Source organism: Anabrus simplex, chromosome 1, assembly GCF_040414725.1.
Source record: "Anabrus simplex isolate iqAnaSimp1 chromosome 1, ASM4041472v1, whole genome shotgun sequence".
NCBI lineage: Eukaryota > Metazoa > Arthropoda > Insecta > Orthoptera > Tettigoniidae > Anabrus > Anabrus simplex.
Genome location: NC_090265.1, coordinates 1,036,879,349 through 1,036,903,006, shown reverse-complemented (window position 1 = coordinate 1,036,903,006; position 23,658 = coordinate 1,036,879,349). Strand labels below are relative to the sequence as shown.

Below are 23,658 nucleotides of genomic sequence, written 5' to 3'. Positions count from 1 at the left end.
TTTGTTAATATGCCTGAAATAAATAGGTACCAAATATGGAACTTACCCAAATTATATATATTTGAAAATATTAAAGGTGGTTATAGACAACGCTGAACTGCAGTCATCACATATATCACTGGAAAACATTGATAATGATCTTGGTAAGTAGTCCTAAAATTTTCATTGCATTACATTTTATACATTTAACATTGTGAGTTCTTTAACTTGATGGTGTCTAATCCTTTGTTGAGCTTCAATTTGAACACCGTTGGGAAAGTGAGCAGCTCGGGATAAAATTGCCGGCTTGAAGGGTTAACATGAAATTTATTTCATGCAATGATGTACTTAGATGCTGGCATTTCACTGCAAAACCCTAGGTTCAAATCTGTAATGTGAAATTTGTGCTGGAAAAAGCAGCTGTGAGGCAAGTTTTCTCCAAGAGCTTTAATTTTCCCTGCCACAATCATTACAGTGTAGCTCCATAATAATTCATTTCGCCCCAGAAGTGTGCGCGGCAGTTCTCACCAGCCAGCACACTGGTGCAGCCTGATTCAGTTTTATGTTATTTACATTGCACAATCATGACGCTATCAATCCTGCCTCTGACGAGGGAAGTAAGCCTGAGAGATTTACGTTCATAACCTCATATAATGAGGTGTGAACATTGTCAATCGCTTGAAACTGGAGTATTCTGTTCCAAGAATAAATAATTACTGGCCATTTTCTATCTTCTTCGGCGTTATGAAAATAAATCGGAGCAATAAATGCAGATTGTTTACATGGTAAACACAAATACTTGTTGTTACAAAGCAAATTTCTCACATAATTCAGTGACTGATGCTCGTAAGGCCATAACTGGTCAAAGGCATGTCAATTCCAAACCCTTTTCTTTGTCTCGTGGAGAAAATAAAGAATGTTGCTGTAGAAGACAAGCTACCCACATATCAACCTGCGTAAAAAACAAAATATGTTTATTGTTCCAATAGAAAGAATAGTTTCACTGTAGATCATTAACAGTTGGTTCAGGCCTATGTAACGAGCACACACAAGGAATTGCTTATGTTTGTTCAGAAAGTAACTTTCATTAAGTGCACACGGAGAATTAAATGACTAAAAATTGGACATGCGTAAAGCCATTTTTTTTCCATGTGAACCTACATTTTATAATTTCTTTGTGCCATATTCTATGCGAATGTCTCTAAACTTTAACTTTAAAGACTTATTCTTAGTGGATGTGATGGGAAAGACCACAAATAATTTTTATGTAAATAGAAATGAATTTTAAATTTTATTTTTAATTTGCCTTCATAAATATATCAATCATCAAATTTTTTTTTTTTTTTTTGAAAATTTACTCTATGGCAGTAAACAATTATAAATATGAATGAAGTAAGCGAGATAAAATCTAACAAGCAAGTAATGGTGTGATAGAAATACATGCGAATGAACCCAGACTGAAGCATTACAAACTACGTCTAACCATCCTTGCTTGGTCTCCCTTGGCTTTTAGCTCAAGAAAATGTTCAGCCATATACTTTTGGTCACAATCAAACTCTTACCTTACTACAGATGGAATCACTACCCACTTAACACCAACAAGTTACCTTTTTTTTTTTTTTTTTGCTAGGGGCTTTACGTCGCACCGACACAGATAGGTCTTCTGGCGACGATGGGATAGGAAAGACCTAGGAGTTGGAAGGAAGCGGCCGTGGCCTTAATTAAGGTACAGCCCCAGCATTTGCCTGGTGTGAAAATGGGAAACCACGGAAAACCATTTTCAGGGCTGCCGATAGTGGGATTCGAACCTACTATCTCCCGGATAACAAGTTACCTGAACTGCTTTTTACACCTGACAAAGTTGCTGGTCAGCCACTGCTTGATAACAGAGTTGCATTCTACAACATCAAAAATATGAATGCCCTTCTACGATTAGAGCAACATAAACTGTGATGGTTATGAAACAGCGAATTTGATTTTTAAAAATAAATAAGCTATTCTTTTCAAAATCCAATGTTGTTACTTTCTGAACACATTCCTGCAACTATTTAGCTTAAAATTTCAAGAGGTAAAATAGACTACGAGAAATGACTGTACTCTTAAGAAGAACTTACCTTACCCTCGTAAAATAGCGTCTTCTCTGAGCAGCAAGATCTGTATACTTTATTACAGATAATAATGGGCTGCCTAGATTCTCGAAGTGTTTCTGCATTATCATGCCAAAGCCATCGTCAGGGCAAATCTGCTCATAGGTCACAAACGATGCACTTTCAAACTTAGAGGATGCCCATTCTATAAGTCTGGATGAGCTGTAGACAATGAAACGTAGAACATGCAGTAAGGTATAAGAACACTACACTGTTCATCAATATAACCAATTCAAGACATGCAATTTCACTGAAATTGGTTTTCAAAATTATCTTTTATGTTGCAGAGATGATTACCGGGTAAGCTATACACATAAGAAAAGTTTTGTATCATTTATGAAGTGTGCAGTTCATGACAATAAAAAATATAGTCGAACATGATCACATCCTAGGTTTCTCAGATGGAATTTTTCACATCAACCCTGACAATGCTCATACTGAGTAGCAGGATAAACACTTGAATCCATCTTGGCAGACTGTCCACAAGGTCGTCAAGTCATTCTTCATCCAATTTGTCCTATTCATTATTGGCAATTCCGCAAAAGACTTGCCAATTACAGGGTTTGTCAAGATTATTAACATTAAAGTGGAATAAGCTGCATTTAAGTTTGTGGAAGATCTTTTGTTTCAAAAATTAGTAAGGATATAGATTGATTACATTGTTTTTAAAAGAATTATTCTAAACAAGATAACAGAGAATATTGGATTAACAACATACTTAGACTATGATTCGATAAATAATCAATAATTTACTAAAGTAATATAAATGAAATATGACAAAAATAAAACAATAATTAAGTGAAGGACCCAAAGGTGATTTAGCCATCTTGGCTATTAAAGGCTCCACCCAAGTTGTTAGAAATCACCTCTATAGTACTGCATATGAGAAGGATTAACTCAGAAAACTCTTCATAGTTACACACACATTCAATATACAAGTGTTACGGTATACTTTGTCATATTTAGGCAGCCTAATCATTGTAGGTAGTACAAATAAATAAAACAAACAGTCCATAAATAGCTTGTTTTTATTTAATCCTACACATGTTTAATAGGGTTCACATATGGGGGACAGGCAGGCCGCTTCATTGAAATGATACCAGTACTTGAGTGAAGGTATTGATAACCACAGAATGTACAAGCGATTTAGCATCCATCGTATTCTTCAAAAGGCTAGTAACACTATTCTACTCCAGGTGTAAGAATGTTATCTCTATATCTTGGAATATTTAGTATGCGCTGAGACACAAGTGATTGACAGTGACCTTATATTATACAGTACTCTTAACCCAGAAACCATCTTGATGCACATGTAGGGCACAGTGTCTGAGAAGTGCAGTATTAGCTGACGCTCTTTAAACACATTGCCTATAATTGCCTGGTTTCAGACACATGTGACATTTGCCAGTAAAGATAAACATCAATTCTGGGGAGTCCATTCAGCACGATTTCTTGCTCATCTGTAATGGACTGCATTACGTCAATGTGCAAGACCTAGACCTCACCATAGCCACAAGGAATCCTTATTGCCATCATGAAATCTGTTTCTAACCAGCTCCGTTTAGCTAGTAATTTAATGCTGCACTAATAAACAAAACAAATACACAGTACTACAATCCTGATGGGCCTTGGCCAATCAAGCAGCCGCTGCTCAGACCAAAGGCCTGTAGATTATAGGGTGACATTATCAGCACGACAAATCCTCTAGCTTTTTAGACTGGGGCACACTATCTCACCATTGTTCTCATGTAGGCTGAGTGGACTTTAACCAGCCCTCAGATCCAGGTAAACATTCCTGACCTGGCTAGGAATTGAACCTGGGGCCTCCTGGTAACAGGCAGTTTGCTACTGCTACAGGTAGGACATAAGATTGTAATTTTACATGACTGTTCATTTTGTGATCATAGGTGATCATAGCCATGGGACCCCAATAATACATGGAATCTGAACCACAGCAATGTGACTTTTCATTAAAAAATCTCGCATGCATTGACTGTGGTTTGAACCATGGCTGCCTAGGTGAGAAACCAGTAATGATGCCACTCAGCTATCATGCTTCTCAAGTGTTACGAAGTGCCTGTGGTCTTAAGTAGGGTACAGATCCAGTATTTCCCTGGTGTGAATGGGAAACCATGGTAAAGCATCTGCAGGGCTGCAAATGGTGTGATCCAATCTCACCAGCTCAGAAATACAAGCTTACAGCCACATGACCCATACCACGTAACTAACATGTTCGGTGTCCAAGCAGTCTGACCGGGCACAAAATATCCTGCAGCCACTGTGAACAACACTGAATTGAGTCCTGAAGCATTCAGCTCAGGAATCATCTTGGCTAACAGTTGGAGACAGTGATGATTGGTTGCAGTTGTAAAATGTAGACAGTCTGTGAGGGGTAAGTCAACAACTCTACTTTCTGTATTCTAATGATTGCACGTCCAAACCACATAATTTTCAATCACTCACACACGTCAAGCAGCTTCCTTTGTTGAAAATCCCTCTGATGTTGATTATGCACACACAATCAGATCTCAGTACTATCTTTCTTGGCCATCGTGTACTTTTCACACTGTTCAGAACATCATTCTAATGTTTCCTTACTGGTGCTGCAAACAACTCCTATCACATTACAGCCCTGATGGGTACTGGCCTACCAATCATCTGCTGCGGGGCGACATATTATCAGTACGACAAATCCTCTCGGCAATTATTCTTGGCTTTCTAAATTGATGATTGAAATGCTACCCACCTTTTGAGTTTGATGTTCTGTCTACAAGTAGGCATACAGACAGATGCAGTTATACAGAGTGATCGGATATGCTTCACTCTGGCATATGCGGTGTTTTTCCTATGGGTAGGAAAGGAATGGCATGGTATGCCAACACGTTTTGTTCCCTGACCTTGACTGTTCTAAGTGTGCGGTTTTTGTTGCTCTTTTCTTAATTCTGTAATTAGTCATAAAGGGTATAATGGCTCATGCGTTTTCAATGGCACAGCATGTCTATGTAGAATTCATATGTGCTAACTCAGCCAGCTTGTGTAGTTCAAAGACTGTTTCAAGGAAGATACCATGGTGTAGATGTTCCAAGTCATAATAATACATTTCAGGAAACTAGTGTAATCCAGCCTAGGAAACCAAAAAAGCAGCATAGGGTTTTCACGGAAGAAAAATTAGACTACATTGGTCATCATCATTTGGATAATTTTACAAAAATCACTTTGTCGTCTTGCACAAGTGCGAATTTCATATGGGTCTGTGCAAAAGGCTACTAAATTATTACACTTAAAGCCATATAAAATAACTGTGGCACATGCTCTTCAGCCAGGTGACCCTTTTTGTAGGTGCACATTTTGTGAGTGGAATCTAGAAAATGTATACAATGGTCAAATAGACCCACATATTTAATATTCTTCTCAGACGATGCCTGTTTCCACCTCCATGGTTGTGTGTGTACACAAAACAATTGTGACTGGGAGTGCTGTTAACCCTGACTTTGTACATAAAGTCCCCTCCATAATGCAAAAATCAGTGTATGGTGTCCCATCAGTGGTGAAAGAATCATACGATCGATTTTGTTTTAGAATATGGTTGATTCTGCTACTTATGTGAATGTCATACTCCCCCACCCCCAAGTGTGATTTTGCATTCTTTTAACAGGACTCTGCCAATGCTCACTCTGCTAATAATTCCATGAGAGAAATTTATAAAGTGTAACCATAGAATAGAGTTATTAGTAGGGATTTGTTCCACCCTTGGTCCCCCCTATTTATCTGCCTGTGATTATTATCTCAGAGAAAAATTAAAAAATGTCATGCACAAGATGATCCTGTACACTATACAGGAACTGAAACATAATATTTGTCACAAAACTGCCAGGATTCGTCAATGTGAACTACAGCGAGTGATGAATAATTTTGTAATGAGGAGCCGAAAATGTGTGAAGAATGAAAGCAGGCAGTTTCAACACCCCCTTTCCCCCTTTCATAATCTGGTAAGTAATGAACTTCTTAAAACTGTTTGTGTTACTGTTGTATGGTTTACTTTCCCGCTACTGAACTTGACTTGCATGCAGCAAATGAGCGTGCCCTAATCCACAGCACAAACATTATGCACTGGAGTAAAGTATATCTGATCAGCGTGTATTTGTCAATACCTTAAGGGGTTGCTTTCCAGTCTGGATATGAATGTAAGTGCCCAGAATTTCAGTACACTGTATTTATATTATAACTGGTTGGTCTCTAACAGACCAAGATACAGTGTTGGTGAATGTAATACGGCAATGTAAGTGAAGTTTTCTCCGGATCAGAGAGATTTAAACAAAAATGTAAAAGGAATAATTTTGGGAGATTTTGGTCAACATGATGTAGTTGGTGTGAATTAATTGAGAACTTGAAATCGAACAAAATACAAATGTATTTCAAAAAGAAAGATACAGTGATGTTAATTTGATCGATATTTGGGAATGTAAAATTTTACGACATGGAAAAATGTTTTCGTGCCTACGGAATGACTGATGCTGCAATCTTAGACTGAACCACAATTCCAGTTCTACTTTTAACGTACAGGTAGTTAAGATGATGTTGAAATGCATTCTTGAGAGATTTTTCTTTAATCAAGAATAGTATAATCTAGAAGACGAACTAATTGAAACTTAATTAAACGTCAACCACGTTTGGGTAATACTCAGAACATCAGGCTAACGTAAAAATAACTTGCTAGTGAGGCAACGTCAAAAGAGGATACATTTACAATGAGATATTTGGTCCCCAGCATCTATTATATCTTTGTCTTTGGTCAAGAGGAGTATTGTTTATTCACAGCCCTCTTACTCAACGTTTTACTTGCACAGCAGATTTTGCTAATTGCTGGAGCAGCCATCGTACTGAGGAAAAAAATACGACTGTGTGTGTTGGATCGTTGAAAGGAACAAACAACTACAAGCTAATGATATTTGAATTGTACCACAAAGCAGTGTAGTTTTTACATGTTTGTAGGTTTTCTCTGCAAGCGATTGTGCTAATATCGCTAAATAATCAAGTGGTATGATTGTGTTCTCTAGCATAACAATAGGCTTATTGGTGTCAATATGGTGTGTATGTGTTTTGTGCTATTGTGTAATTTGAAGAAGAATTGTGTGACACATGACTGATTCTCCTTTCAAAGCTTAAGGTTCCACAAGAATGATGGAAATTGATTGCAAATTGATTTGGGAACCAACCATGTAATCTACTTTCGTATTCCATACAGGCGAGGAGGGAGCAGACTAGGATAAGTGGAGATTTTCACTTCACTATTAATTATTAATAATGTTATTTGTTTTACGTCCCACTAACTACACTTTTACGGTTTTCGGAGACGCCGAGGTGCCGGAATTTAGTCCCGCAGGAGTTCTTTTACGTGCCAGTAAATCTACCGACACGAGGCTGACGTATTTGAGCACCTTCAAATACCACCCGACTGAGCCAGGATCGAACCTGCCAAGTTGGGGCCAGAAGGCCAGCGCCTTAACCGTCTGAGCCACTCAGCCCGGCTATTAATTATTAATGTATGTATTCACTCAGTATACTTCTTCTGATTTTATTATTTTATTAATTCATTAAAGTAAGGCTAGGCATTGTTCATATAAATGAGCAGCTTGAGAGAATAAACAGAGTCTTCAACAAAGAATGATGTGTTTACTAAATTCCTTTTAATGAATGCCAGAGTTGAAATTATTTTAATAAAGTCCTCAGAGCTAATCATAATCACAAGGAGTTATATTTATCTTAAACAACCTGTTGTTGTGACCTCAAGTTGTCATTTATGCAGGTAAAATTTCTTCTTATAATTATAGCTATCAGTCTACATATGTTATTTGAGGTGAATATATGTTGGTGAATCATAAGGATCGTCAATATAAACATGTTACAGACGGCATTAGAGTTAAAGCCTTCATGATGTGTAACTCAAATTAGCATCTGGTGAATTACTAACGGGGATAGTTTATATCGTCCCTGCTCTGGCAAACTAGCGAAACTGACAAACTAAGGACTCTGTAGTTCTGAAGTTCTGGTCTAGATTTTGTTATTTATATATTGTCTACCCTCTGACAAAGTCTCACATCTGCAGCTCATTCTGTATGCCTAACACATAAAACCAATAATTAAATATAAAAATTGATTTGACATGAGTAATCACAACTTCTTTCAGCTCCCCTAACCTTTTGACAATTTTCAGATTCGTTAGTTTGCCAGAGCAGGGACGATATGGTAATGTGGAATGCAGAATGCAGTCTTTATAATGCAACTTAAGTATGGTTAATGTGGGAGGAGACATGCATAGGTTCACTGTATGTTATGGATGATAGGTCTTTTAAATGAGTTAATAATTGCATTGTAAGTTACAGTTAATTAATTTACAGTCTCTGCATAAGAGTGATGAACATGAGAATAATTATGCATAGGAAGACCACCATGTGAATCTATATATAGTAAGTGGATTAATGTTAATTCTTAGCAAGTTTAGTGTCCCAGATTACATTAGACTGCGTATGTATCATGAATAAGCATATTAGAAATCTTTAAACTGATTCACGTTGATAATTTGCCAGGTCACATTTATACATCTTCAGAAGGGATTTTAACACATTGAGCACCAAGCAAAAAGTTTGAAATATTGCTTTGTGGGCTGGAACTTCATTTTTACTCTCAGGTGTTTCAGTAGCAATATTCCACCATGCATTTAATGCAAAAGTAAAAATTAAAAACGAGAATAAAGTAAGGCAGACACTGGTGTCCACTATGGCCTGTTGGGAAATTTAAGTTGGCTGGGGCAAGGCAGTCACGCAAGTGGACACTACCACACACCCAATAACGTGCTGAATGTGTATGGCGGTCCTAGAAATGTTGTGTTATACAGTGTTCGATAATGGAGGGAAGCTGGAGACTTGTAGAACTTGCATTGCGACAGCTGAGAGATGTGAATTTATAATTGAATTTGTACGTACTGTGACATTTCATATGATTGAAGAACAGTTATTTCATTCATGTGGAACATAATACTAGTACGCTGGATTTACTACGGGTGAGTATGAATGGAAGGCATGACAGTGGTAACTATGTTGACTATAATAAAAAAAAAAAAAAAAAAATTAAATATGTAAATATAAATTAATTATACTAATATTTAATTAATATGATTGGAATGATAGTTGAAACTTAAAGAATTAAAATACGAATATGATAAATGTAATTAAGATTCAACATGACTTGGTAAAGACACATTCAGACAGGATTGGTGCAGTAAACAGGATCGGTGCAGTAAACAAAGAGGAAGGAGCCACCTTTTAGATCTAATCATGAATGAAACATATGTTCTGAGTAATCAGCTGTTGAGATAGTAAACAAGGAAAGCAAATAAAAAGTCTACTTGAGGTGAAGAAGGGCACTGATAAATATGCAGAGAAGTAGAATAATAATGTGAGTATATGAATATATATATGAAAAAGACTGAAGAAGAACACTTACTCACGTGAAACATAATACTAGTAAGCTGGATTTACTATGGGTGACTATGAATAGAAGGCATGACAGTGGTAACTATGTTGACTAGAATATTTATTTATTTACATTTCATGGCCTTCATTGGACTACTCTAGCCAACTTTATACAAAGAATTTTTTAGTTTCCTGTCAGCCCAGTACTTCTTCATTCTCTCTGATCTTATCCTTCTTTCTTCATCGGAAATCACCCTTCCTATTGTCCGTTCACAATTCAAACAATGGGAAAGAGTTTCAGTTTACATATAAGATCTAGAGCAGTGGCAGCCACTAGAGCTATGAATGAAATCAGAAACATCACACAACTATCAATTAGCACAGCTATGGACCTGTTTAGGTTAAAGATACTACCTGTTCTGACGTATGGCCTAGAATTAGTGGGAGAATATCTCAAGTACAAACAGCTGGAAGAATTGGAGCGAGTAAAGGCTAGATACCTGAAGAGAATTTTAGGAGTCCCGCAGAATGCAAGATCGAGGCTAGTGTATGAGCTTACCAGGGAGACCTTCCTAATAGAGGATCTGAGATGTGAGCTCATACTTCCAGCTAGTACCAGCTTCAAACAGCTTATACAAGAGCTGCATGAGAAGAAAAACAACATCCAACATCTGCTATGCAAGACAGGACCTACATGGAAGCTAATCATGATATGCGACATGTGACGACAAGGTTGGCGATCCATGGTTTCCACCACAAGGTGTGCTGTAACAAATTATTTCACGAACCAAATAACGAATGTGTGTGTGAGTTGTGCTTGGAATTCTGTGATAGATACCATATTGTAAAATGCAGGAATAGACAGAAATCCATCGTAGCTTATAGCAAAGAAAAGTAATGTGTATGTAATGTAAATGTAATGGTATTCTGCACGGCATGTGCGCGTTTCCAATAATAATATTGTCCATTTGTTGTTCTGATTTGCAGTCTGGTTTGTTTATCTGTGAGTTTCTTGATTTTGTCGGTTTTGTTTCTTAGGTCTTCCACTGTAATTTGTAGTTCATCCATATCTTCCTTGATTTCTGTAATCCACTTAATGTTGCACTTACTATTCCATAATTTTTCTATTATTCTCCTGATGATCCTGTTCTCTGGTGTCCTGATTAGATGTCCAAAAAGTGAAATGCGTTTCTTCCTGATTGAGCTCATTACTGGATCTATTTCCTTGTAGACTGTTTCATTAGAAGCTACTCTCCAGTGTTCATCTTTATGGTATGATTTGTTGATGCATGTTCTAATGATTCTTCTCTCTATCTTGAGTATTTTGTCTATTTGTGCAGTGTTAGTTGTTCTGAAGATGGTTTCGCTTGCGTATGTTATTTCTGGTTGAATGACTGTTTTCTAATGTTTTAATTTTGTTGCTATTGACAGGCCTTTTTTGTTGTAGGTATTCTTGGTGACGTATTGTGCTCTGGTCAGTTTATTTATTCTGTTATGCCATGCTGGCTTTTCAGATCCCAAGATAGCGGGTTCAAACCCGGCAGAGGTAGTCGGATTTTTGAAGGGCGGAAAAAAGTCCATTCGACACTCCATGTGGTACGATGTCGGCATGTAAAAGATCTCTGGTGATACATTTGGTATTTACCCGACAAAATTAATTAAATCTCAGCCATAGACGCCCAAGAGAGATCCGGTTTACTCTAGGTCCGCTAGATGGCAGACAGAGTAAACCGGAACGTCGAAATTGACGAGCAGACAGCCAGATGGCGTCAAATCGAAATGTCTGCAAACGGTAGCTGAGGCCATACGATTATTATTATTATTGAGGTTATATGTTATGATTTCTCCCAGATATTTAAATGTATCTACAATTTTGATTTCTTGGTTTCCTGTGGCAATTTTGTTTATGAGTGGTGGGTCAGTAAACATGATTCCTATCTTTTCAAAAGATATTCCAAGACCAATTTTCTGTGCTATTTCCTGTAGTGATATAACTTGTTATCTGGTTTCCTGAATATTGTTGGACAAAAGAGCACTATAATAATAAAAGAATTAAGAATTAAATATGTAAATTAAATTAGTTATACCAATATTTAATTAATATGATTGGAATGGTAGTTGAAACTTAAAGAATTTTAATAGAAATATGATGGAATGACATTTATTGTCACTGTGTGTTGAAAATATTGAGAGCGAGTTGAAGGTAGATATGAAATGAGAAGAAGCTGGTTGAATTTAATTGGAAGATCATCTTAGGTAATTGTGGAACTACAGATATATAAACAAGACATCAGGAGAATACACTTAAAATAACTATCATAGTAGAAGAATTTGGTCAAATGAGACAAAAGTCAAATATTTATATTAAAGATTATCTTCTGTGAGGTACTTGACATATGAACGACTCTGTGAATGGACCAGAAACCAAACTGATCATAGAATTAAGGAAAGTTTATCGTGTGAATATGTTAGATTGTAAGATAATTATGATGTGTATGAATAATTGTATGTGTATACTAATGTCTTCAAAGTTGTTCCAGGTAACTTACATAATAGAAATTGAAACCAAGAATATAGAAAGAATCAGCGCATCACATTAAGATGATGGAGGGAACTTGAGTATGCAATGCAGTTCTGGATAAGACCAAAAATGGAGGACGGATAGATATTTCACCAATCAACACAGAATATCCTGAGGATGAGTACCAATATATATTTACTGTTATTAGTTTCTTGTAGCTATTGGAATATTTCATCTCCAAACAAGAAAATTAATTAAGATGTAATTTCATTATCTTTTGATCACCTAATGAGTCTGGATTTTATTTGAAAGTAGATTATTTAATTCATATGAGAGAAGACTAATATGTTTCCGATTCACTACTGGTGTACTGTATATGAATAAACATGACCATTCACTTGTTTAGTGGATTACAGGAATGAACTTACAATTGAGATTTCTGTTGAGTGTGATGCTGTGTTAGTTTGATCATCATAATTACCAATTACCATACATAATTGGTAAAAGTTAAGGATCTTTTAAATGCAAGTATTGGGAAAGGATTTGGTGAGCGATATTTGTGAAGGTTATGGTAGTATATGCATAGCACATGAGGGAGGACAAGCTTCTGAAATCATGGTCGTTCGAATCGTTGCCCTCCTAGAGCTTCTTTAAGAGGTCCGAACAAATGGAAATCACAGGGCGATAAGTCTGGGCTGTAAGGAGGAAGATCAAGCGTAGTCCAGTGCATTTCCTGTAGCTTGGTGACAGTTAGAGCTGTGGTATGGAGCCGCGCATTTTCGAATCAGTTAGTCTCGTCTTTTGTGGTGATATGCAACCTTCACCTTGTTCAACAGCTCGCAGTAGTAAGCAGCACTGATTGTGCGTCACTCATGCAAAAAAATCAATCAGCAAAATGCCTCTTCGATCAAAAAAAAAATTGTTGCAAGAACCTTGACAGCTGACAGTCAGGTATTGGCTTTCACTGGTTCTTCCTCCCCTTTCCTCCGCCACTAATTACACACATGCGCATCCTTGCCATTGTTTGATCACCGAACTGTGCAGTCAATCTCTGGCAAATTTCCACCGTTGTAACTCCTTCATGAGCAAGAAGTTTTATAATTATGCATTGCACAATGGAAGGGTGCACCTGTTGCTCCAACATCATGAGCGTTATTACTGACGAAACGGCGGGAAACATCTAACAGCATGCTCTCCCCACTCCTAACGGTCCCGCCTAAGCATAGCAGAAACGTGTGGCCAGTCCTACCCACTGTTGATGTACAGGAACAAAAATCCTATTTATATTTGATCGACCTTCGTACACTTTCTCGTAAAGTGTCATCTGTGAAGTATGTTATCAGTGATCCCAACATAACAGCCACTACAACCAACAAAAAATGAACTGCATTAATCACAGCAAACCGTCAGTCATTCCTCAAACGAATGCCTTTCACGGACCTTATTCTTGAAACTGGCATGAATGAGCGTGCCAGTTTCTAAACAGAAGCATATTGTGACCTTTCACGAATCTCTCAGTTCAGTGTTCTTGATGTTAAAAGTGCGCCTCGGCTGGTATCACGCGAAGATACACGAGTCTCCACTCAAGGGACATGAAAGTTCATTGAGTTGGGTCACAGGATCATATGGCGGATTAATGTTGGTTCGACTGACGTGAGAAAACGATTGCTAATTACTATCCTAGTCTAGGTTATTATCATGACGTTCCTTATACTATGAAAAATGAGAACACCGAAAATATAACTTTCGTGGAAGGATTTTACGTTTAATGACTAAAAATATATTTTAAATAACAGCTACAAGATTAATAAAATGAAAACAACACAATGGATATAGAAGTAATTGAATGCATGTTAATTAAAAGAAAAGAAAATACCCAACTTCCAACTCTTGTTAATATTGCGTTTTATACTTCAATTATAGTATTAATTTACTCGAGAAAAACAAAAAAACAAAAAAAAAAAACCCATCAATATCTCAGTGCTGAAGGCTTAAAAAGTAAAATTCAGTCCATCATTCACTACATTTTGTCTTCAAACTGATGGTCAAAGATTGTTAATTCTTGTTGGCTTGGCACACCTATTCCGACTCCAGTAAATGTCTCAACATCCCGTTATTATACTCAAACCATCGCTTAATTTTTTGAAAATTTATCTAACAACATGAACACACCGGTGATCTACGTTCATGATTATCATACAGGTCGAGAAAATGATCAAATAACATAAGACAACATCGTAATCTGTCAATCAACAACAGTGAGCAAATAAGAAATGAACTCAACTCTTCTGGGCTTCACCAGCATCTGCACCTAAATAATGGACATTTGAAAATATAATCAACACCAACTACAATGATTTCAAACTACGATGACTCTGCAGCTCTGGTATCCTCCGCGAAATCAACCTGTAAAACTACATTAGCTCTAAGCGTCAAACTTAATAGGCTATAAAAGAAATTCAGCTAGCAAGAGGAATTGATTTACTCACCATATATGAATGAAAATCATACACATCCCTTGTGACATGGTTCTCAACTATGCGGTAATATTACTTTGTGAAGATCTTATGTCAATCCAATACTGTGCGCAAACATCTACATTGTATTTAAATAATATAATTTAGACGATCATACTATCGGTGTTCTCGAAATACCCTGAAGGATTATTATAAATACCGCCTCATGCCTAAATAATTACCATTCATTATAGCAATATCGAATCCACACGCATGACTAATTCAATTCCTACCACAATAAATTTCATCAGGACTTCTATAACGCATCATTCTATAAAATGCATAATCCCAAGGACACATTCACGACAATTCATATAACATCAACCATTTGCATATTTCGACGATCCTATCATAATAAATATTTCATCACATCACACATGTCATGCTCAACGAATTCTTATTTCATTAGGAAAATATATTCAGGCACTTCACGTTACGAAGACTACTAATCCCATCGCCGTATTAACGCAATATTATCGTAACAACATCACAATTACATTCCCGAACACTGCACTCAACATAAGAATATGATCGCTGATGACTCTAAATTACGCACATTATGATTATCAATTCCTTATAATGTATTCGAACCATGAATTAGACTAAGATATCTTCATAATGACATTATTTAATATGAATGTTATCAATGCCTAAGTCTATCTGTAACCTTGCTAGCGTTCGCTTAGATTTATGTGACATAGCGCACAATATCTCGTGATTCAGGATCATTTACGACACAATTTTACAACACTCTTATCAACTGTGAAGCGATGACTGACAAGTAGAACGGTTGCCTTCAAGTTGTATACTTTGGCATGTCACAAATTGACAAAAAGAAAAACATACTACTCTACTTTAAAAAGCGGCTACATAGCGGGATAGTAAGACATTGACTTGGATTACTCATCCTTCGTTGGCTTCGTGAAAAAGACACCTCTCATTCACTAGCGTTTAAATTCTAACCATTGGTGTCCATCTCAGCTCTCGTCAGACCTTTCAAGATCCTATGGTAATTTAACTGGTCATGCTGGGACTCATAAGCATCTCGTAATCGTATCCAATGGTTGCTGGCTTCATGTTACCTGAAACTTATAATTATTCGTTAGAGTAGGGTTACATGCCTTAATATTATTTACAATATTCGCATACAACACTTGCCTTAGTATTATGATAAAACAAAATACGTATTTTGTTGTACAGAGGTTATTCTCATTATAATCTATCAATGTCGTATTGTGATCTAGCTTCTCGTCTGATTTCTTTCGCTCCGTGTGCAACGACTCTAATCCTCTTTGAGTTTGTAACAGAACTGAAGTCTACTCTTATTTGAAAAACAAAATATCATACCACATTACAATAATAACAGCCAGTTTGCTTTGTTTAGCCTTCTCCATATTTTCCAGCTTCCATAGGTTTTTGACAGTCAAACACTTGATTTCTTAATGCAGTGCGCTCTTGTATGATCATTTACGTCGGTAAAGGAATTCGTTTAACAATCTGCCACATAATGTTTTGGTTATCAATCGACAATTTCATTACCAGTCTCGATCATCGAATCGTATCGGACTAGATAAGCAGGGTATGGCCCTCATACACAGATTTAATTTAGCCCGATTAATTCAACTCATTCCATGGCCTCCGATACATTTCTATCATTGATATTCTCGCCATTTATTCGCATTTAACAAACTTTACTTGAGGAAACTGCAATATTCTCTTAATTCTGTATTACGTGCCATGACATCTCATTATCCACTGTAATTTAACGAGATACCACGGGGTTTAGAGCTTGTCGTTTTTGCCGATACCTTCAGTCCGTTGCCTGCCGTTCATATAGTTGAGCGAGTTATTTGGGTTTATGACATACCTGGATGTATAGTAATCGGACATATGATTTCATTGATGATTTCACCATAAACTTCCAATATCTTCACCAACTCCAATCTGACATTCATTGGAAGGTTATAATATGGGTTAGTGTTCTGAAACTAAAAATATATATCTTTAAAAAGAATGATTCTACAATTACCCATCGGGTGCACTACTTTCGATAAATTCTTTGGTAATGTCATTAATGGAACTAATACAGGAAATTGTCTTCATGAGATTAACAACCTACCTAGATTAGGTAAATCAGTTTTCTTATTCCCAGTGACGAACCAAGAATTAGCATCAGCCATCGACAGCCTAGGAAATTCTCCTTCAACTAGGTGGTATGTAATTTCTTCAAAATTAGTGAAACAGTGCAAGCATGAGCATATTATTCCATTAATCTACCTTGTAAACCAAGTGCTAATGACTGGAATCTTCCCAGAACGTCCGAAAACTAGTATCATTAAACCTGTTCATACGAAAGTAACAGCCGAAGAACTAACTATAACTTCTGCTTTAGATAAACTCCTTGAGAAAATTATTTCAAATTGCCTTCTAACATTTTTTGGGAAGCATCCTCCTCTTAGAAATTTTCAACATGGATTCTGCATGGCTGCCACTGCTCTAGCAGCTTTTACTCATAATGTTTTAAATAATCTCGATCACAACAATTTTGTTAGTTCAGTACTTTTATACTTATATAAAGTCTTTGATAGCGTAGTCCTCGATCTATTGTTAAAGAAACTAGAACATTATGGTGTCTGTGGTGTCACTTTATATCTGCTAACTTCTTACTTACAACAGCATAAGCAGTGTGCTCAAGTAAGTTATGAAATAGATAATGAGGTAAAAATAGTTAGATCTTCCTTTGAAATCACAAACAGTGTTATTCCACAATGTACCATTTTGGAACCTTTTCTCTATCTCCTGTATGTTAATGAAATGCCAGAACTTGTAAACTCCACCATTGTATCCTATGCAGATGACACATGCTCTGCGAAATCAGAAGTCGACAGTCCTCGAGAAAGGCTTCTGATGACGCAGAGCACAGAGCATAGTTCTCTGCGAAACGTAAAGAATTTCACCTTATTTTCTTGACATGGCATAAGCACAAAAGCCTATATCATGCCCATATTAAATTTCCTTTGTAAAGTGAAACTGTCAATACGGAATGATTCTAATATCTTGTAATAACTACTTATTCCTCACAAGAAAACTCTAAGGATCATCTTTTGTATTCCGAATGGAAATATTTGCAAACATTCTTTCATAACACATAATATTATGGCACTTTCTTCCATATATCTGTGGCTTGGTTCTAAAAGGGCCAATATCATTTTTTATCAACACAGATATTAACTGATACAAACACGTTTTATCCTAGCTTGTAACATGTTAAAAGGGCCAATGTCTCTGTTAAGTACTAAACGAACAGTTAACGTTTTATTAAATAAGCCCTTGCCAATAATGTTAGATTACCAATAAAGATTAGAGACTTGGCAATTTTTAAAGAATACGATAGAAAAAATGAGCGTTTAATCAGGTGACTTCCACAAAGAAAGTATAAAGTTATTTAAAGTTAGTTGTTGAAAAAAACAGTTGGAAAACTATAAACAAAACTTCGAATGCTCATAGGTCAAAAACAGGTTTTTTGACATTGGTCCTTTTAGAACCAAGCCACAGATATATCTATAAATCAATTCTGTTTATTAATCACAACAAAATATTGACTATAAGTAACAGTGAAGTCCACAATCATAACACAAGAATTAGAAATGATTACCACGAGTTTCCAGCGCACTAAAAGATGGATCATAGCCTATATGTGAAGGGTATGTTACTCTATAACAAACTGCCTAAGGATATAAAAAATCTGAATGGTAAAAGATTTCAAAAGTCTTTAAAAGATCTCTTACTTAACAGGTGCCTATATTCCATAAATGAACTATAAATCAGAATGCGTGGTTTTCATTTGTATATAAATTAGAATACATGTTTTTTGATGTATATAGGGAACTGTAAAGTTTTACAAACAATTAAAAAAATGAAAATCCACAGCCTGTTTTCATTCATTCGACTGGGTCAGGAATGGAATGAATGACGCCCCCATCTAGCGGAGAGGATAGGAGTTGTGCCGGATGCCGAAGCCTGTCGCACTCTTCTGGGGCAATGATTAATGAATGACAGATGAAATGAAATGATATTGGAGAGTGTTGCTGGAATGAAATATGACAGCGAAAACCGGAGTACTGGGAGAAAAATCTGTCCCACCTCCGCTTTGTCCTGCACAAATCTCACATGGAGTGACCGGGATGGGATCCACGGAACCCAGCGGTGAGAGGCCGGGACGCTGCTGCCTGAGCCACGGAGGCTATCTTTTAAAGATAATAAATAAAAATTAAATTGAAAAAATTGAACTCAGGAATAAGATCCCAATTCCCATAGCAAATGGAAGTGTCATTTGAATACGTATGCTGGTCAACTAGAAAGAAGCACCACTGACACATTCTTTTCCTACTAGGATTTTTCTGTGATAATTTTGCTTTTCTGTAATCATTCCTTAAGAGTGAGCAAAATCCATAATAATTAGCACCTCTACATTATGTAAATTACATGGGTAGCTTTTAAAACACTGGGCATTTTTAATTTATAATATTATTATAATTAAAGTCTTGGTTTAAGGAGAACAAGGCAATTACAAATTAACGGTGGGAAATTATTACCTACGAACATTTAATTTTCCTATCAAAGTGCAGACCTGTAATTACGTTATCGTTAAGATGGAAATGTAAGCTACACCACACTCAAATTAATGGAATATTAGATATGTCGCACGCCTTGTGTATTGCGAGTGGTTAGCGAAAGTATGTCAATCTTTTTCAGTCACTCTCCGTCACTACCATGCATACTAACTCAATCTGTTCCTATCTCTCGCTTTCAAAGTACTACTCGCTGCGAATGTCTCGCGTTGTATCTACACATCAGTCTTGCTTATCATTCCATTTGGGTTCAGTCTTAGATTGAAAGCTTAATTTTGACAAGACAAGTGGTTTCCCTGTGTTTTTCCTTTATATTTTCTGAATTTTTATTTCCCCATGCTTTCCCAGTTTTCCCTGTTTTTTCGAGAAAATGGGTCCACTGTAGGTATAACCTCAGCGTTTGTCTGGTGTAAAAGTAGGAAACCATGGAAAACTGTTTTCAGGGCTGCCAATAGTAGGGTTTGAACCCACTATCTCCTAAATGCAAGCTAGCAGGTGAATGTCTCAAACTGCGTAGTCAACTAGCTCGGATGAGCTCCTTTTCCTGTTGGCCCCTTCTTGTTTCCTTGTGTGGAGGCTGCCTCATGCCAAGGTCCTTTCTTAAATAACCGTGCTCACCACATGGCCAGGAGATGATTCCTCTGGAGCATCAGTGTTCCAGTGGCAACAAGCATCATTCCAGTAGTCACAAGCATATCTCCAAGTTCTCTTCAACCCAATGGCTCATAACCCCCGCTGATGATTTTGAAGTTGCTGTCACCTTCACTGGTTCTATCGTAAGGTCAATGGTGAGGATATCCCCCACCACCACCACCACCACCACCAAGCACATCAGGTGCCTACAGATCTCAGCACTGCAAAGCCTGTCAACAAAGGGGCAGGAAGCCTACTGCTGTATATACTCTGTGGGTAAGCTACTTAACACCTAGTGGACCAGATATTCTGCCTCCACAGCAAGTTGCTTCACCAATTCACCAGTGTGCTGTGTCTTCTTCAAGTGGATTCGATAGGTAGCTGCCAGCTGGTGGTCGCTATAGCATCCCTTGAGTTTTCTCACAAAGTCTTCGTACATGACGCCTGGCTAATCTCTACGCAGCACCTCTGTCGCTTATCCATGCAGCCCGGCAATGAGTTGCACAGCCCTCTCTTCCAGCGTTCACCCATTACGGATGACCATGGATTCGAACTGGGTCAGGAAGGCCATCCATGATGTGGTCCCTTTGAAGCGCAAGGTTTTAACTTTCATGTTAGTGGTACTGCTGTCCCCATTAATAGGCCTCTGTCTGACTTCTGGAGTTGTCATCCATCCCTGAGGATCAGTTAGCTCTGGCCCCAAGTCTCTAACACTAGTCTCCACAATCTAAGGCATTACTGTACACTGAACTGTTCTGTGTAATATAACTTTTTAATCTAAAACAATAATGTCAATAATGTTATTTGCTTTATGTCCCACTAACTATTTTTATGGTTTTCAGAGACGCTGAGGTGCTGGAATTTCATCCCGCAGGAGTTCTTTTATGTGCCAGTACATCTACCTACACAAGGCAGACACGTATTTGAGCACCTTCAAATACCACCAGACTGAGCCTGGATCGAACCTGCCAAGTTGGGGTCAGAAGGCCAACGCCTCAACTGTCTGAGCCACTCAGCCTGGCTTTTAAAAAAATCTTAGTTCAAGGGTATGCATCTCCTCCTCTAACTTGTAGTGTCCACTCTCGAGTATTCTCAAGTACCTTCACCTCTTGCCCCCCACCCCTGCCCACAATATCAGTCTTTATTGTCACAACATGCACTCTAAATACTAATTTTCATGTTTGTTTTGTTCTCACGTTTAGTCTAGGAGAGTAATATTAGTCACATAAATGATTTATGTATAAGTAAGGATTAAATTAAGGAAACTGGATACAAATTTATAATTTGTTCACAATTATTAATCATTAAGGTCTACATCATTCACAAAAGGTGGAATTATCCTACTTTTATTTAGGTCTAATAACCTTTGAAATATCAAACATGCCTATCAAAACCTAAACAAAATTAACTTTTAAAGATTGCACATACCTTTCTTCATCCATATATGTAATAGAGCACTCGGAAAGAAACAATGTGGGCAGAGAAAAGTTAACTCCAGCATATTTCAATGATGACTCAAGAGAATCCAGATTACGAAGATCACCAGCAATCAATCGGTAGGAACGGCTCATCAGAATGACAAGAGGATGTTCTGCAACACAAATGGTCCAATTTAAAAAATATATATTAAAAGATATTAAGAGCATTGAGCATAAGAAATTAACCCTGCAGAGCTCCCATGCGGACCCATAGTCTGCATGCTGCTACTTTTCTCTTTTCCCTCCTCTTGCCCTTGACCTTAGGAGACATGTGATTTCAATACCTTCCTGTCAACAGTTCCCATGCATTATTCTCTCATTTTGCTTCAATCTGTGCAGTAGCGTTGAAACAAATACCTGATGTGGACTGACAGTCTTGTGTGACTATTGCCGTATATTATTGCCTTTTGTTGCTGCTTACCTAAGTATTGTAAGTGGGCTATTTTTGTAGGTAGTAGGACTTCAATTAGAGGTTTTTATGTTACTATTTGTGGTTCTTTGTCATATGGATAGTGGTTTGTTGCAAGTTAAAGAAAATAATTCTAACAACCCCATGCCACATGGGGAGTTCTTTCACTGCTTGTCCTACAAACTTGTTGCACATGACAAATTTCATATTTGAGCCCATATTATAAAAAACAGAGCCAAGTTCAACTTGCGTCATTCAACCTAAGTCCACCTTTCTTCAACTCATCACAAGAAGCTATTTTAATGTGGCATTATATTACACTATTTATGTACACATTCAAGAACATGTACAATATGTTGTGCCGTCCCGCGTCCAGGTAGGGTCGCGTGAGATCCAGACTAGCTTGAAGACGATGTCAATTTCCAAAATTATAACGAAAAAATTCTGGGCTATGAGTTCCGAAACTAGAGAAAACACCGTTGTGGTAAACCATCGGATGAACAAACCTACGCAAATGGACGTCTCCAAATCGCAAAATCAGTTCGTATCCAAATAAAGTAGCACAATTTTTAATCTATGTCTACCTACAAACCAAGACCATAATCTAGTAAGTCATTGAAAGAATTAGCAGTTTTAAACAATACTATTTATTAAAACAAGAATGAATGAAATCTTTAAAAAAAACTTTAAGTGCATTGCAATACCATTAAAGTAATGAACAATAATTCATCAATGTCGCATCTCATCAAATGCTTTCAAAGTATATTAAATTTTGAGGCCTCCAAGTAATTAACAAGAAAGGAAAATCAAACATTACATCTTTGATTGGGAGTAGTTTGAAAATGTCTGACGCAGGATATTTACATTTTAAAAAATCAGGATCACGTCTACAATATTCTTCCAGTATTACATAATCTGTTCCTACAAACTTCCACTCGATTTAATTAATTATTTCCCAACTTAATTCGCGGTATGATAAACTCATTTTGCTAGTAATTATCACATTTGGTTATTAGGGATATCAATTATCAGGGAAAACATTCTTTCCAAGTGCCCCAAGCATTTCACCTGTCTAACTTTCCTGAGTTTTCAATACAGTATCTCGTAGGCATTGAGGAAAAGATAACTCGTGGTCATTCTTCTATTTAACACAAATAATCAAAATATTATTATAATTATTAATCAAGTTACTCGTTAAAGAAATACTAATTTCAAAAGAAAAAATATATATATACCCGTAAGTGCCAGTTCAGAGGTTATATGTGTCCATAATATTCAAGCTGTCACTCACATCTAACAAGCATCGAACTAATTCAGTTAAATACTAGGCAATCGGGTACGTGAGAAAACTCTGTTATCATCAACTGTTAATTATGAATGTCACCAGTGATACCATATCATGTAAGTAAATAAACTTCTGAGCTTAGTTTACCAGCATAAAAATACCTATGGCTAGGAAATTCTACAGAAATAAGTTGCCTTCCTAATATCATCTACGTGTGGAATCATTTTCGATGATCATATAAGTAGTTGGTAAGTTAGTTACAATATTTGGATTGTAACTGACATTGTATAAAGCTTTCCGAAAGATTCACATATGTTTGAGAACCAATTATATTATTATTTATCTCGAATAGCATCAATTGACCTCATTTCATTTCTAGAGACTATCTATCTCTTCATTTGCGATGTAATAATAATAATAATCATCATCATCATCATCATCATCATTACTCCTACCATATTACTAGTCTTCCTATACAATTCATTTATTTCATATAACGCGCCTCATGTCTCATCTTAATGCTGTAACAACATCACAGTTCACCTTAACTTGACGCACATTACATCCTCGTCGTTATTCATCCATCA

The 23,658-nt window shown here is 36.8% G+C and overlaps 1 protein-coding gene across 1 annotated transcript in view; it reads right to left on the bottom strand.

Moving 5' to 3' along the window:
* The window catches only part of LOC136857928 (tRNA wybutosine-synthesizing protein 4), a 157,023-nt gene that overhangs the window by 59,689 nt on the left and 73,676 nt on the right, over nt 1–23,658 (bottom strand). Inside the window, exons 4-5 of the mRNA XM_067137025.2 lie at nt 21,328–21,490; nt 2,099–2,288 (exon numbers count right to left, since the gene is read on the bottom strand). Of these exons, the coding sequence (XP_066993126.2) occupies nt 2,099–2,288; nt 21,328–21,490 (353 nt within the window). The remainder of the gene's footprint in view (nt 1–2,098; nt 2,289–21,327; nt 21,491–23,658) is intronic.